Source organism: Thermobia domestica, chromosome 7 (assembly GCF_964235325.1).
Source record: "Thermobia domestica chromosome 7, izTheDome1.hap1.1, whole genome shotgun sequence".
In the NCBI taxonomy this organism is placed as follows: domain Eukaryota; kingdom Metazoa; phylum Arthropoda; class Insecta; order Zygentoma; family Lepismatidae; genus Thermobia; species Thermobia domestica.
The window spans coordinates 280,567,739-280,581,511 of NC_137460.1; the positions used below are offsets into that span (position 1 = coordinate 280,567,739).

The window sequence follows — 13,773 nt, forward strand, 5'->3', positions numbered from 1 at the left end:
TTATAGGTTGAATAACCTTATAGTTAGCAAGTGAAAACTGATCCATTATGTACAGTGAGGTACCAATATACCGATTTCCATGGTGAACTTCCAGTGAATTGAACCTATATATAGGATGTTCCACAATATAGTGATTTCTTCAGTGATACTTAACAAAGACCATTAATCCTCTGGCGGCCGCGGTTCTCTTCACAATTGAATCACTTACAGATTCATCTATTTTTGTCCTAGACGTCCAATATTCAATTCCATTTTCTGAGCAATGGTTTCTAATTGTTTCTATAATTCCTTTGTCAACATTGCTTGAAATTGTTCTAAAACACTAGCCTCCATATTGATATGAGTTAAAAGCAACTATTTCAAAGTACAAAAATATAAATGTCTCAGTTTGTGACGAAAATAAGAAACATGCACTTAAAACACAAACACTAAGAATTTTGATATTACGACCATTAGCCACCAAACCTTGTTTTATTCACAGCTCAGATTACACTTTGCGAAGTGCTTCAATATAAAATAACCACAGATATAAACTAGTGCCATATAAAAAACATTATCTGTTATTCATAAATGCATATTAAGGCGGAATCTGCGGAATTTGCCCGTTTTCATCTCGTAAGTCGTAGATCACTTGCTCACTGGTATAGCGTAAAGAAACCTCCTAAGCATAATCCACTCACCATTTTTAGCATAAAATTTAAATCTGTTCTTTTACTCGTAGGGTCTTCATTCTAGTGAGAGTAACGTAAGAAAAAAAAACGTTTTCTAAATGAGTTACATGTCTGGCTAACTGCTGACACGAAAAATTTAATATCAATCGATTCAGCCATTTTTGGAGCTAACAGCAGATTAGGTTGATGTCAAATTTTTTGTACTGAAGTATAGTATGCAGATTGTTCGTCTTCTCTCTCTTGAATGTTTATTTCCGAAAACACTGCTGCAGGCGACACTTTTTTAAAAGTAAAAAGGGCTAGTGTGCCAACTGTCCTTTCTCTAATAAGATAGACCACTCACATTATAATATTTGACGTACAGTTTTAATCCTGTTCCCGTCTTTATGATACCCATTTGAATGAACGTAACGCAATAAAATGCCACTTAAATGAACACGCTAAACATATTAAATATTTATTTCAAACAGTTCAGCTCCCTGTATTTTAGAATGTGATGCATAACATATTTCTTCAATTTTTCGATACTCAGATTGTAGTATTTATCTTCGCATGCCCTTTTTACTTTTAGCGTAAAAAACAATAATGAAGAGTGTTTCACGATGCTAATAACACACGAGAGGCATTCTTTGCAAAAATTCTGTAAAAGCAAAATTCCAAACCTAGTAGGCTATATATTTCGATTTTTGTGATTAGCATTAGAGCAGGTTATGATAAGCTCTATGTTGAGAGCACAAACATAGGAGCATTAGCAATAATCAGAGAGTAACGAAAGTGCAAGTAGTTGACCATATTACCTTACCATATATTCTTATCCTTTAATAGGTTGTAGAAAATAACTAATTATTTCACTCATCGATTAGCGATAACGTGATTTGAAGTGAAACACTTCCACGTCAGTTCCTCAGAGAGCGTAAATGAGGGGCCAAAATTTAGAGTACGTAAAGAATAGAAGAAACGGATAATTTCAGTTTGTTATCTACGGACATAGTTGTATATTTTATATTGTATCACATAGTAACAAATGTGTTTCCCTCACTTATTACGGATAAGACAAATTCAATTTATATCCTTTGTGTTGAGAAGCGGAAAAACAGTTATTACCAACCACAAGTTTGATAATATTTCAACAATAAGGATTGGAAATATTTTCCTAACTTGTATCGGATTTGTACCCTTTACTTGCAACTATTCTGCAACATACACTACGGAATAAATAACTTATTTCTTTTCATTTTTAGTAGTTAAGTTTAACAAATAAGGAGCTTTTGCTTTATACAATTTAGAATTTTGTAAGAATATACCTGGCTTGAAACTACAAAGAAAGTTTCAATTCGTTCTATTTCAAGCCCTTTCGAATTCGAAATGAAATGAAATGAAATCTTAGTTTAACGTCCCACGGTTATGCCGGTTAGGCTAAAGGAGACGGTGATAATGAGAAATGAGTGAAATGGTGGAATGAAGAAAGTGGGAGGAAACGGGAGAACCCCGAGAAAACCCACGAGCACGGTGTTTGTCCACCACAAAGTTCACACGGCGCAAGCTGGGATCGAACCAGGGACCCCAAGCACCGGAGGTGAACGCTCTACCACTGAGCCACCGCGCCTTTCGAATTCGAATATTTGTTTACGCTGCTCTGAGCCTATTGTAAGAGGATGCATATTTGACATCCTGCTATTCCTGGTAGAAGAGGCAAGTAACTCGTGAGTATTTTTTTATGAAGAAGAAAGTATTAATGTCCGTGCTGACAAACAATGAAAGAAATTTTGGTCGTAGTATTAAACTTGTTTCAAACTTCGTGATCAAAACGACTCCTACTCAGCGGATGGTATAATTTGAGACCGTTTCATTTCTTTTAGGCAAGTGAAATGAATTGAGATCATATTTGAGAATATAAAAGAATGAAAGAATATCCCGGGTACAAACCATGAAAAATTTGCCAACCATTCTATTTGAAACATGTTTGGAACTTTAAGAGCTATTGCCAGTTACTTTGCTTCTAGCTGGAGAGAATGTAATTTGAGATCACGTCTTTCTTATTAGGTGAGTGAAATAAAATTTGTTATTCTGCTTTTAGATTTTAGACATAAGTGAGAATGGCCATAGATACAAGTCCCGCAGGATTTTGTATTTTTTTATTTAAGAACAGCTTTAGGATAGAAGAGTAAGAATAGATTTATCAATACAAAATAACTATGCAAAGTATCTTTTTTGACAAAATAAAATCTTAATATATTTTAAAAAATGTGCCCGACGGTTTCTTCCTTTTGTGTTCCCTTTAAAGGGGGGGTGGTTATTATGACTACAAATCGATTTCTAAGTAACGTTAGTTTCAGTTTCTGTTACGGGGCAGCTGCATTTTAACAGATAATGTTCTCGTTGTACTTTTAGAAAGGGTATTTTATAAGCGACTTTTCGTTCTTCTATATAGAACTCCTGTAGATCATCATTATTAATTAAGTTCATTTCAGAGCGATGTTAAGTCAAATTTCTTTGTGGGTTACTGAGATGTACGCATAAAATGCCAGCCAAGTGTTATTTATTTATTTATAAATTAGCCCTGTAAAGTCAACATTAAGAATATTATCTTAAATACGAATTTATTAAGTACATCCCGATTTTCGAACAAAATTTCTTAGTAGGATAGAAAACTGCACAGTTTAAGCTGCATTTCATTCTTGAATGTAGGTTTACATTAGTAGAGCACGATGATGGCTGAATCCAAGTTTTTATGAGACAAAGATTTAAACTGCTTTAAGAAAAATTATATTCCACTTTTATTATATTTCTTACACGGGGGAATATATTCTATGATCCGATCGAAAGTACAGGAACGTGAGAGTACAACGAACCAAGACAGACGAAAAGGTTATGCAGCTAATGGTTTATAGTTTACTTGTGTATCAGTTTTCTGATATATTTTGTGTTCCCACGTATTTTTCCCTTTCTTTAATTTGCACTTTTCTCAATTTTTAAGACACTATTTTCGATTGAATTCCAACAAAATATGAGTTTTCTATCATTTTGTCAGTGTGCTCATAGATTTTCCCATACTTCATACTGCCTTTTTAGACAGGTCCTTTTTTTTTAGTTCTTCTTGCATTTGAAGCTGTAAACGCTGAGTTATTCCATACAAAATCAGGAAGTTCACGACAGAAGCCTTAAAAATTAAAGTTAGATTTTCATTTCAAGTGAAATTGACGTTTGTGCGAGTAGAACTGGCTGATGACTCAAAGCTCATAGAATAAAAGCTTGGGTGTCGTTTCTAAGCTTATGAATTACCCTTCACAACAATTTCCATTATCAAACTTAGATTTCTTTAATTTGTACTATTGTTTTCTTTTAAGATTATAGCCTGCATTCTCCGTTTTTTGTAGACTACTTACAGTCTTATCTAGAACACTTGTCTCATGCCTTTTTCTTCCTTGTAATTGTCTATTTTCGTTGCCTCTCTTTTCTCGTTGGATATAACTCAGTAGGTTACGATTATGCATTTTAAATATTGCATCGTCTCTGAAGTTTAAACTTAATCCCTTTCTCCTTCGTTTCGTTCTGCTTTTTAAAATATTTTCTGAATTTAAAAATTACTCTAATAGCATATACCTTACAAAAATAGAAATCCTAAAAGAGCAGGGAGTGAATCAAAAAGCTACTTTCTCTTCTTTGTATTCAGTTAAATAAGATGTTACTATTTGGGTGAATCCTTCGCGATTAATTCTCATCAGTATTGTCATAAAATCGATAGGATAAAGCGTGAGTAAAATGGAATTGAAACAAGAAGAAACTGCTGGCAATCAACAGGGATGTCATGTAAAAGTTTGTTCTTGCCTTTCTTTTCATTCTTCCGAGTATCATTTTGCTATGGATTGTTTCTCTTTTCTATTTGGTCTATTGCCAAACAATATCTGGAATTACAAACATGTATTATAACGAACATTAACAAAACGGAAGTGATGTTCGCCTGTTTCAGGTTATTTCGAGAGAAATTAATTTTGTTTATAACAAGTTTTCGGCTTCGTTTGTAAATATTTATAATTTGTGCTAAAGTAACGTATGATTTTTCTCTTGTTTTCGTTGTTCTTTCTTCTCGCGATATTCTTTACTATATATTGAGCTTAGTTCTCAAATTAATTTTCTATTTTACCACTTGATGTTATCCCATGCCTCTGGATTAGTCTGGCCTCTGGATTTTTCTAATATCAATAGTGTTCTTATTTCTACCAGGGTCATAATGAGAAGCTGTGAGGGGTGTAGACTTAAAATCATTAATAAGGCGCACTGAATGTAAAATACGGACGTTATAACATATGCGTATTTTTTATTTAACTTGCTGATAAACAGTTGTATGTGGAGTATTATTACAAACTATCCTCGCACACCGTTTAAACGCTCAAAGTTGTAAGTTTCAAAACCACATAATGTTATTCCTTTACACTCAATAATACATCTACATCAAACATAAGGTGAAGACTTTGGAGGGCAAGGGAAGTGAATTTTGAAGTAGATAAATTTATGTCTAGGAAATTGACTCTCCATAGTGAAATACAGATGGTGATCAGAAAAATGGAAACACCTGAACGAAATTGCAACTTACCAGATTAATATGGTGTCGGGCCACCTTTCGCCTTCAGAACAGCCTTGATACGACGTGGGATGAAGGCATAGAGGTCGTGAATGGTAGCAAGTGGAATTTTACAACATTCCTCGTGCAGGGCATCGGCCAGTTCTGTGAGAGAGGCTGGAGGTGGAAATCGTCGCCGGAATCTTGTTTCCAAGACGGACCACAGATGTTCAATTATGTTGAAATCTGGTGATTGGGCGGGCCAGGGAAGGTGTTGAACGTCATCCCGATGTTCCTCAAACCACTCTGCAACAACTCCAGTTGTGTGAATGGGTGCATTATCATCCTGGAAGATGGCGTCATTGTCCGGGAACAACATCCGAACCATAGGATGCAAGTGGTCTCCAAAATTGCGACATAATCGTTGGCAGTGATTCGTCCGCTAAGTTTGACCATAGGCCCACAGCATCACCAAGCCGCCGAGATGTTTCACAGTTGGGCGGAGACACTGCAGATCATAAGCTTCTTTGGGTGTTCTCCACACATAAACACGGCCCGTGGTTGCGAATAGAGTGAAGGATGACTCATTTGACCATATCACAGGTTTCCAGTCCTCAACGGTCCAAGCTGCATGGTCGCGGCACCATTTGCGGCGTGTGAAAGCGTAATGGTCCCTGATGAGCGGTTTGGCACGTGCAACACGACCCTTTAAGTTCAAGTCATGTGATTGTCGAAACAGGGTGGGGGGGTGCTGGTTGAGTTCCTCCGCCACTTACTCCGCAGTGGCACGACGGTTCTGGGTAACAATGCGCTTTAATACCCGGCGTGACCTGTCAATCATGATTTTATTCCGCTTCCCCGATGTGGTTTTACCGTGTGTTGTGTAGGGCGTCATCACCTTCGACACTGTCCCACGGGACACACCTAACATAGTGGCCACTGCCGTCACACTCACTCCAAATAACCGCGCACCAACAATTTGCCCTCTTTGAAAATCTGATAGGTGTCCCATTTTACACTACCTCCGTCTGAGGCAGCCACTGGACACTGCTGTTCCACTGCGCCTGACGTAGCATGGAGACCGACCTAACACACCACCACCATCGGTCCGGCGCTGCACGTGCCACATCACTGCCAACCCATACATTTGACGTGTTGCCTACAACAGTTTGTAAAATATATGCTATTAGAGTAATTTTTAAAGTCAGAAAATATCTTAACCCTTAAAAGGGAACGTTATTTTTTTTCGCTTAGAGGAAATGCGTGTCTCTGGGACACGGACATGTATAAAGTAATATCTTTTTTAAAAAACGTATGTGTAATGTAGAATAATGAATCTTTATATTTTGTACTTCGAGCAAAATATGATAAACAAGAATTCATATATTAATTCGGTTTTATTGGAATATAAATTCAGAAAATATTTCAATATCTAAATAAAAATAGTACATAAATTTAAAAACTGAAAATTTTAAGTTAGTATAATTCTACATATTACTACCCTGCAAATATGCTATTTATCCACATGTAGCTGCCCTGTTCAAATGTTCTATTTGTCCAAGAGCTTGAAAACGTTTAACGAAGATGGTAGCTTTAAATAGAGGTCGTCCCAAAGTGTCTTGAAAATGGTAAATACATGTCTTCGTTGCCTGATTTACAAATAGAACACAATATTAGGAGAGCAATAAGGGCTTTATTTTGAGATAGGTCAGTAGATCTGTAGTTTGACTTTGCTCTAATTTACTTCAAATTTGTTTCGATTTTCTTCCCACTTCATATTGAAATCTCCTGAATTATATCATCATCACATAAGTTAGACAGGATTTTTTTCCCCAGATTTCTTACATGGGTGACTATACCAGGCATCCCTCTGACTATGTTTTGATGAAGAACCCTTCGGTTTCTTAGTGGTTCATTTCAATTCCAAACAAACCTGTTTTTACCTCTGTATCTAAGGCCTTCGTTATCACATGAAAATTCACTAGGGCTGCTCACATTGACAGTTCTGTTACTACTTGAGCTGACACCTGGCACTGTATCAGAATTGGTATCGCCCTCACTGTCAGTAGATAATTCTTGACTTTGAGGAAAAAATTATGCGTCTCAGTCAGAATCTACTGAAGACAATAATATAAATTACTTCTGTACTTTCAACATTTTTGGAATTTTTGCCGTGAAATAAGGATCTGCTGTACTTACAGTTTCATTCTTAAATTTCTTTCTCGAGGTACTAGGTCTATATTTTGCAAATACATAAAATCTCATACAAACAAAATAGTATGTTTCAAGAGCTCAATAGCTTCTATTTCATGGTAAATAAAAGTAAACCAAAAAAATTTTTGAAAGCAAAACTCTCTTCAGGAAATGTGTGTCCAATAATCACGCAAAAATATAAACATTAATGGAAATGTGTGCTTCTTTCTAAAATCATCGATAAATGTTCACTCAGACATTACGCCAACAATAGACTACTGCGAAACACATACAACTAAATAATTGGAAGGTACTGAAAGAACCGATACATTGAGTGAATCAGTGTTGCCAATGTAATACAAAGAAAAACCATAGGTGTCTGACATACACATATTTCCTCTTAAGGGTTAAAAAGCAGAAGGAAACGAAGGAGAAAAAGATTGAGTTTAAAATTCAGGGACGATGCAAAATTTAAAATGCATTTTCGTAAACTACTGAGTTATAACTAACCAGAAAAAAAAACAAAGGAAATAGACACTTACAAGGATGAAAAAGGCATTACGCAAGTGCACGAGATAAAGCTGTAAGTAGTCAACAAAAAACGGAGAATGCAGGCTAAAATCCTAAAAGAAAACAATAGTACAAATTAAAGAAATCCAGGTTTGTTAATGGAAATTCTTGTAAAGGGTGATGCACAAGCTTAGAAACGACACCCAAGCCTGTATCATATGAGCTTTGAGCCATCAGGAAGTGCAAATCAAACAAACGTCAATTTCATTTGAAACATAAACTCTAACTTTAATTTTTAAGGCTTCACTCGTGAACTTCCTGATTTTATATGGAATAGCTCAGTGTTTACAACTTTAAGAGCAAAAATATAGACCTGTCCAAAAAGGCAGTATGAACTATGGGAAAAGCTATCAGTACACACAAGTACTGACAAAATGATAGAAAACTCATATCTTGGTGGAATTTGGTCTAAAATGGTGTGAAAAAATCTTAAAAATTGAGAAAAGTGCAAATTAAAAAAGGGAAAAATACGTGGAAACACAAAATATATCAGAAAACTGATACACAAGTAAACTATAAACCATTAGCTCCATAACCTTTTCGTCTGTCTTGGTTAGTTTTACTCTCACGTTCCTGCACTTTCGATTGGATCATAGAATATATTCCCCCGTGTAAAAAATATAATAAAAGTGGAAAATAATTTTTCTTAAAGCAGTTTTAATCTTTGTCTCATAAAAACTTAGACTCAACCATCATCGTGCTTTACTAATGTAAACCTACATTCAAGAATGAAATGCAGCTTATACGATGTAGTTTTCTATCATACTAACAAATTTTGTTCGAAAGGCGCGATGTACTTAATAATATCATATTTATGATATTCTTAATCTGGACTCTAAAAAGGCTAATTTATAGATAAATAAATAACGCTTCGCTGGCATTTTATGAGTACATCTCATTAACCCACAATGAAATTTGACTTAACATCTCTCTTAAATGAATTTAAATAATAATGATGATCTATATAGAAGTTCCACATTTCTATGTAGAAGAACGCAAAGTTGTTTATAAAATACCTTTTTCAACAGTACAACGAGAACATTATCTGATAAAATGTTGCTGCCCCATAACAAAAATTGAAACTAACGTTACTTAGAATTCGATTTGTAGTCATAATGACCACCCCCTTTAAAGGGAACCCAAAAAGAAGAAACCGACGTCGGGCACATTTTTAAAACATATTAAAATTCTATTTTGTCAAAAGAGATACTTTGCATAGTTATTTTGTATTGATAAATCTATTCTTAATCTTCTATTCCAAAACTGTTCTTAAATAAAAAAAACACAAAATCCTGCGGGACTTGTATCTATGGCCATTCTTACTCTATCCAAAATCTAAAAGCAGAGTAACAAAATTTATTTAACTCACCTAATAAGAAAGACGTTATCTCAAATTACATTCACTGCAGTTAGAAGCGAAATAACTGGCAATAGCTGTTAAAGTTTGAAGGATGTTAAAAATAGAATAGTTGGGACATTTTTCATGGTTTCTACTTGAGATATTCTTACTTTCCTTTATATATTCAAATAAGATCTCAATTTATTTCACTCGGCTAAAGGAAATGAAACGTTCTCAAATTATACCATCCGCAGAGTAGGAGCAGTTCTGATCACGAAGTTTGAAACAACTTTAAAGCTTGTTTTTCATTGTTTGTCAGTACAAACATTAATAATTCCTTATTCATTAAAATAAAAAAAAAAACTCGCGAGCTACTTGCCTCTTCTACTAGGAATAGCTAGATGTCAAATACATACTTCTACGATAGGCTCAGAGCAGCGCAAAATAAAAAAAAAATCGAATTGGAAAGCGCTTGAAATAGAACGAATTCAAACTTTCTTTGTTGTCGCCACCTAGGGATGTTCTTATAAATTTCTAAATTGTAAAAAACACAAATCCAAATTTGTTAAACTTAACTAATAAAAATGAAGAGAACTAAGTTATTTATTCAGTAAAGTTGGTTGTAGAATAGTTGCCACGATCGTCGCCATGAAACCAAAATTCAATTACCCGCTCACCGCATTCCACACATACAAACAGACAGAATATGTGGCGCCACAGTAACATAGTACTGTATGACTGTACAGAAACACCCAGTGAGAAAAATATGATCTACCACCAATCTGTTACAGTTCATGGCTTTACTAACAGATGACTGAATCTCTTTTCATATTTTGTGGGAAGTAATGCCCAATGTGCAAAGTAACCCCGTGTTACGGTAGCTAGTTACCACTGTAAGCGAAATGAAATATCAAAATTCAATGTGGCAAATCATGACACAAAACTAGAAAAACGTTTGGGAAGGAAGGAATTCATATAACTAAGGAATTACGTCAATAATATATTGTGTTAATTTGGAACACAAATATACAAGCAAAGAAGGCATTTCAGGATGATACCTATAAAATACTTAGGAACGTAAAGAACACATTCAACACGTAAGACATGTAAGTTTATCCTAAATACAGAATTTTGCGCTGTCCTCGTTTACCAACATTCTGCGTAATGCCCTAATCTGCATAGCAATCTTATTTTTACCGGCCATCTACCACATGCTGGTTAGCGCTGTTTGTACAATAATTCACACATCATGTACGTTTACTAAGCCCCTAAAGTGATTATACATTGAGAAATTTAGGTCCATACTCTAGAAATGATTCCTGGGAATGTAAAAAGTCGACTTCCTTGAAAGAAATGAGTGCAGCTATGAAATGGTTTGATGTATGGACCTCTACAATTAACGAACATCCATTGATGGTTAAAATATTCTTTCTCTTGTATTTTACTAATGTCTTTCGAAGCCCTCCGGAAAAATGAGGATAGACACATTTGAGCTAAATCCTAACTAAAAACACAAACGTCCATAGTTCTTGTTCCAATATAATACATTCCACGTTTAAATTTGCAAAATATTAGGATATATACCATTCTCACGATTTCTTATTTTACATAAGTCTCTATATAAATAAAACAATATTGTCGAGCACCCATATCTTAAATATGTGCAACAATTAGTGAGAAGTGTCTGATCAAGAATAAAGAAATAATTAGTTTATCAAGCTCCAAACTGCATAAGATTTGTATTAGTCGTATCGATCTTATTTTTATTTGGTATACAGCTTATCTATCTGTGCCTTGCAATTTCCTAATTGTGGGTTACTAACTTACGTTTGAGATATCTCCCATATCTAAATATTTCTCGTGAAGTATTGCTTTTAGCTAACAAACTTTCCGAACGCATGTAACCGTATTATCAATCTGAGCCAATTAGTATATGAAAAATTGAACATTACCTTTCTGGGCGAAGTGAATTTAAACTTTTGGTTGTTAATTGTTCGAAGTCATTAGAGTACGACGCGCAAGTCTCCTGAACCACTATTTTTCTAGGCGTTTCTATATTCCTTTCAAATTCAGGATCTTCTTCTACTGGTAATTCTGATTTCACCTTATCAACGTTTAGTTTCACATCCAAAGAACACATAGCTGTATCCTTGTCCATTGTTTCCTCTCCTTCCGTTGTGGATAATATTAAGTCTTTCTTGTCAGTCATCAGTTCGTATGTCCACGCTTTCCCTTCGAGTGGATCTTCCTGAGGTAAGTCAAAAGCAATTTCTTCTTTGCACATCAATTCCAACTTAGACGCCTCACCAGCCATTGTGAATTGAAATATAATAAGAATATAACACTGTTCTTATACTTCCCTTATATTTTATGTTGCCAGTCTTAATGAAATGATTTACAAGAACGTTCACAACAGCAACTTTATATTTAAAATCATCTTCTTCTGCAAATCCTTATTTCCTTAGCCACGATCGCTCTCTAGGCAATTGTTTGCTTGTATGTAGCAGCCGGAGGAAAGTGAAAAGGAACCCGGATGTATACTTATTTAGTTCATATTTCGTTCAAGTGAGATGTTTTGTCCCTAGTGTAGCTCACTCTCACATACCGCTATTCTCGTGTTTGAGAAGGTATCCATCCATCTTTATCGTTTTAGCGGGAATAGCAAATCCTGTATTTCTGTATGCCATTGCGGTTTGATTGACTGTCGAACTCCCGTTGCGTATACCGGTACTAATTTTATTTAATACACGTGCTATTATTGCTTCAAATGCTACTTTTGGTTGTGACTTTTGCCGCGACTTAAGATAGTTAGTGCGAACAATTTAATATTTTAACACAATTTTTTCATTTGAGAACAATAACTGGTTGTGGCTTTTGTGTGTATGTGTAAGCGTCTCTTGGAATAAGACGTTGATTTTCGGTGCCATTTGATAACAGTCACTACCATCACTCACTGTAACTATTGGAGACAAACTTAGAGATCTCTTGCCCCAAACACTACACATTTCCCCCCACACAACCCAGGACTGATCTTAAGCAGCACATGCGCTGTCATTCTCTTCAACGTTGCCGTACTTCCGTAACCTTTCATAAACAACAAAATTCAGCATTTGAAAAAAAACAATGAATGGGAGATAAAAGAAAGGGACAATAGAGGGAAGTAGCAACGTTGATATTCAGGTAACGGGGTCTTAAATCTCTAACAAATATCTCAAAGAACAGAAGGGAAAGTTTTGAGGACTTTCCACATTCCATGATAAAAGCATCTTTAACTGTGTCTGCTAGTATTCCAGGTCAAACAAACACTGCCCTTGTAAGGTGACCATAATTCCAGTATGATACGCCAGGTGGCAGCACCGAATCGAAAATGGGTGGGTATAAAACGGATAACCTTCTGTAATTTCTAGCAAGTACCTAGGAATATAGTACTAAGCAAGGACGCCCATTTCTCTGTATATTTGGAGGGGGACACACACGCAGAAGGTATATATATATATATATATATATATATATATATATATATATATATATATATATATATATATATATATATGTATATATATATATATATATATATATATATATATATATATATATATATATATATATATATATATATATATGATGTCACGACAAATTTCATTCAAATTATGCCAAATATTACATATTCATAAGTACACTAGGGAACCGTCGGATTCGAATCCTTCAATTTGATAATGTGAGCCGTGGTACTCATGATCGAAATGATTCTCTTTACGTGGTGACGTACGTGTATGAATATGCAATTGTCGCAATTTATCAATATGTTCCTGTCGTACTAATAAGTCACGATTTACGCTCTCTAATCTTTGCATTTCCTGAGTAATATTTTGATCATGTTCGGATTTTACGATAACAGCGGGCAATTTCTCAAAATGCTTCATTATCATTTCAACAGTAGCTTTATGGTGTTCACTGAAACTTTCTTAGGTTTTTTCGGTTCCATCTGACCGTTCACTGTTAAGTTTTAGAATTTGCCGTTGCCCTTGTACTTCTTCACCTATCTCACCTGTCTTTTCCGCGAGTTCTTTTACATATCCCTTTAATTCGCGTACGGCACTTTCCTGTTTATTCATACAAAAACTAACAATCTCGCATTTTTTGTCTGTGAGCACCTGGTGTTGTTCTATTTTCTCTACTTGGACTTTTACCCGTTGCACTTTCTCTTTCAAAGTATCAATATCACGCTTTTGGGCCTCGGTGGTCTCTCAACTCTCAATCTCTACCGCTTGTACGGATGCCTGTAAGGCCGGCTATACACTATAAGATAGTCAAAATCTCAGCGTGTATGGCAACAGATCCCATGTCATTTCCTGTGTTCTGAACGATCCTATGAGATTTCTCTTGTTTAGAGCACGCTCTATTTCGGAAAGAAAATTCGTAAGATTTCGATTTAAGCG

At 35.2% G+C, this 13,773-nt stretch overlaps 1 protein-coding gene across 1 annotated transcript in view; it reads right to left on the bottom strand.

The window, feature by feature from the left end:
- LOC145690966 (uncharacterized) overlaps positions 1–12,799 on the bottom strand; it is a 48,534-nt gene extending 35,735 nt beyond the window's left edge. Inside the window, exon 1 of the mRNA XM_081766435.1 lies at positions 11,287–12,799. Within this exon, the coding sequence (XP_081622561.1) occupies positions 11,287–11,648 (362 nt within the window). The 5' untranslated portion in view covers positions 11,649–12,799. The remainder of the gene's footprint in view (positions 1–11,286) is intronic.
- Positions 12,800–13,773: the final 974 nt, after the last annotated feature.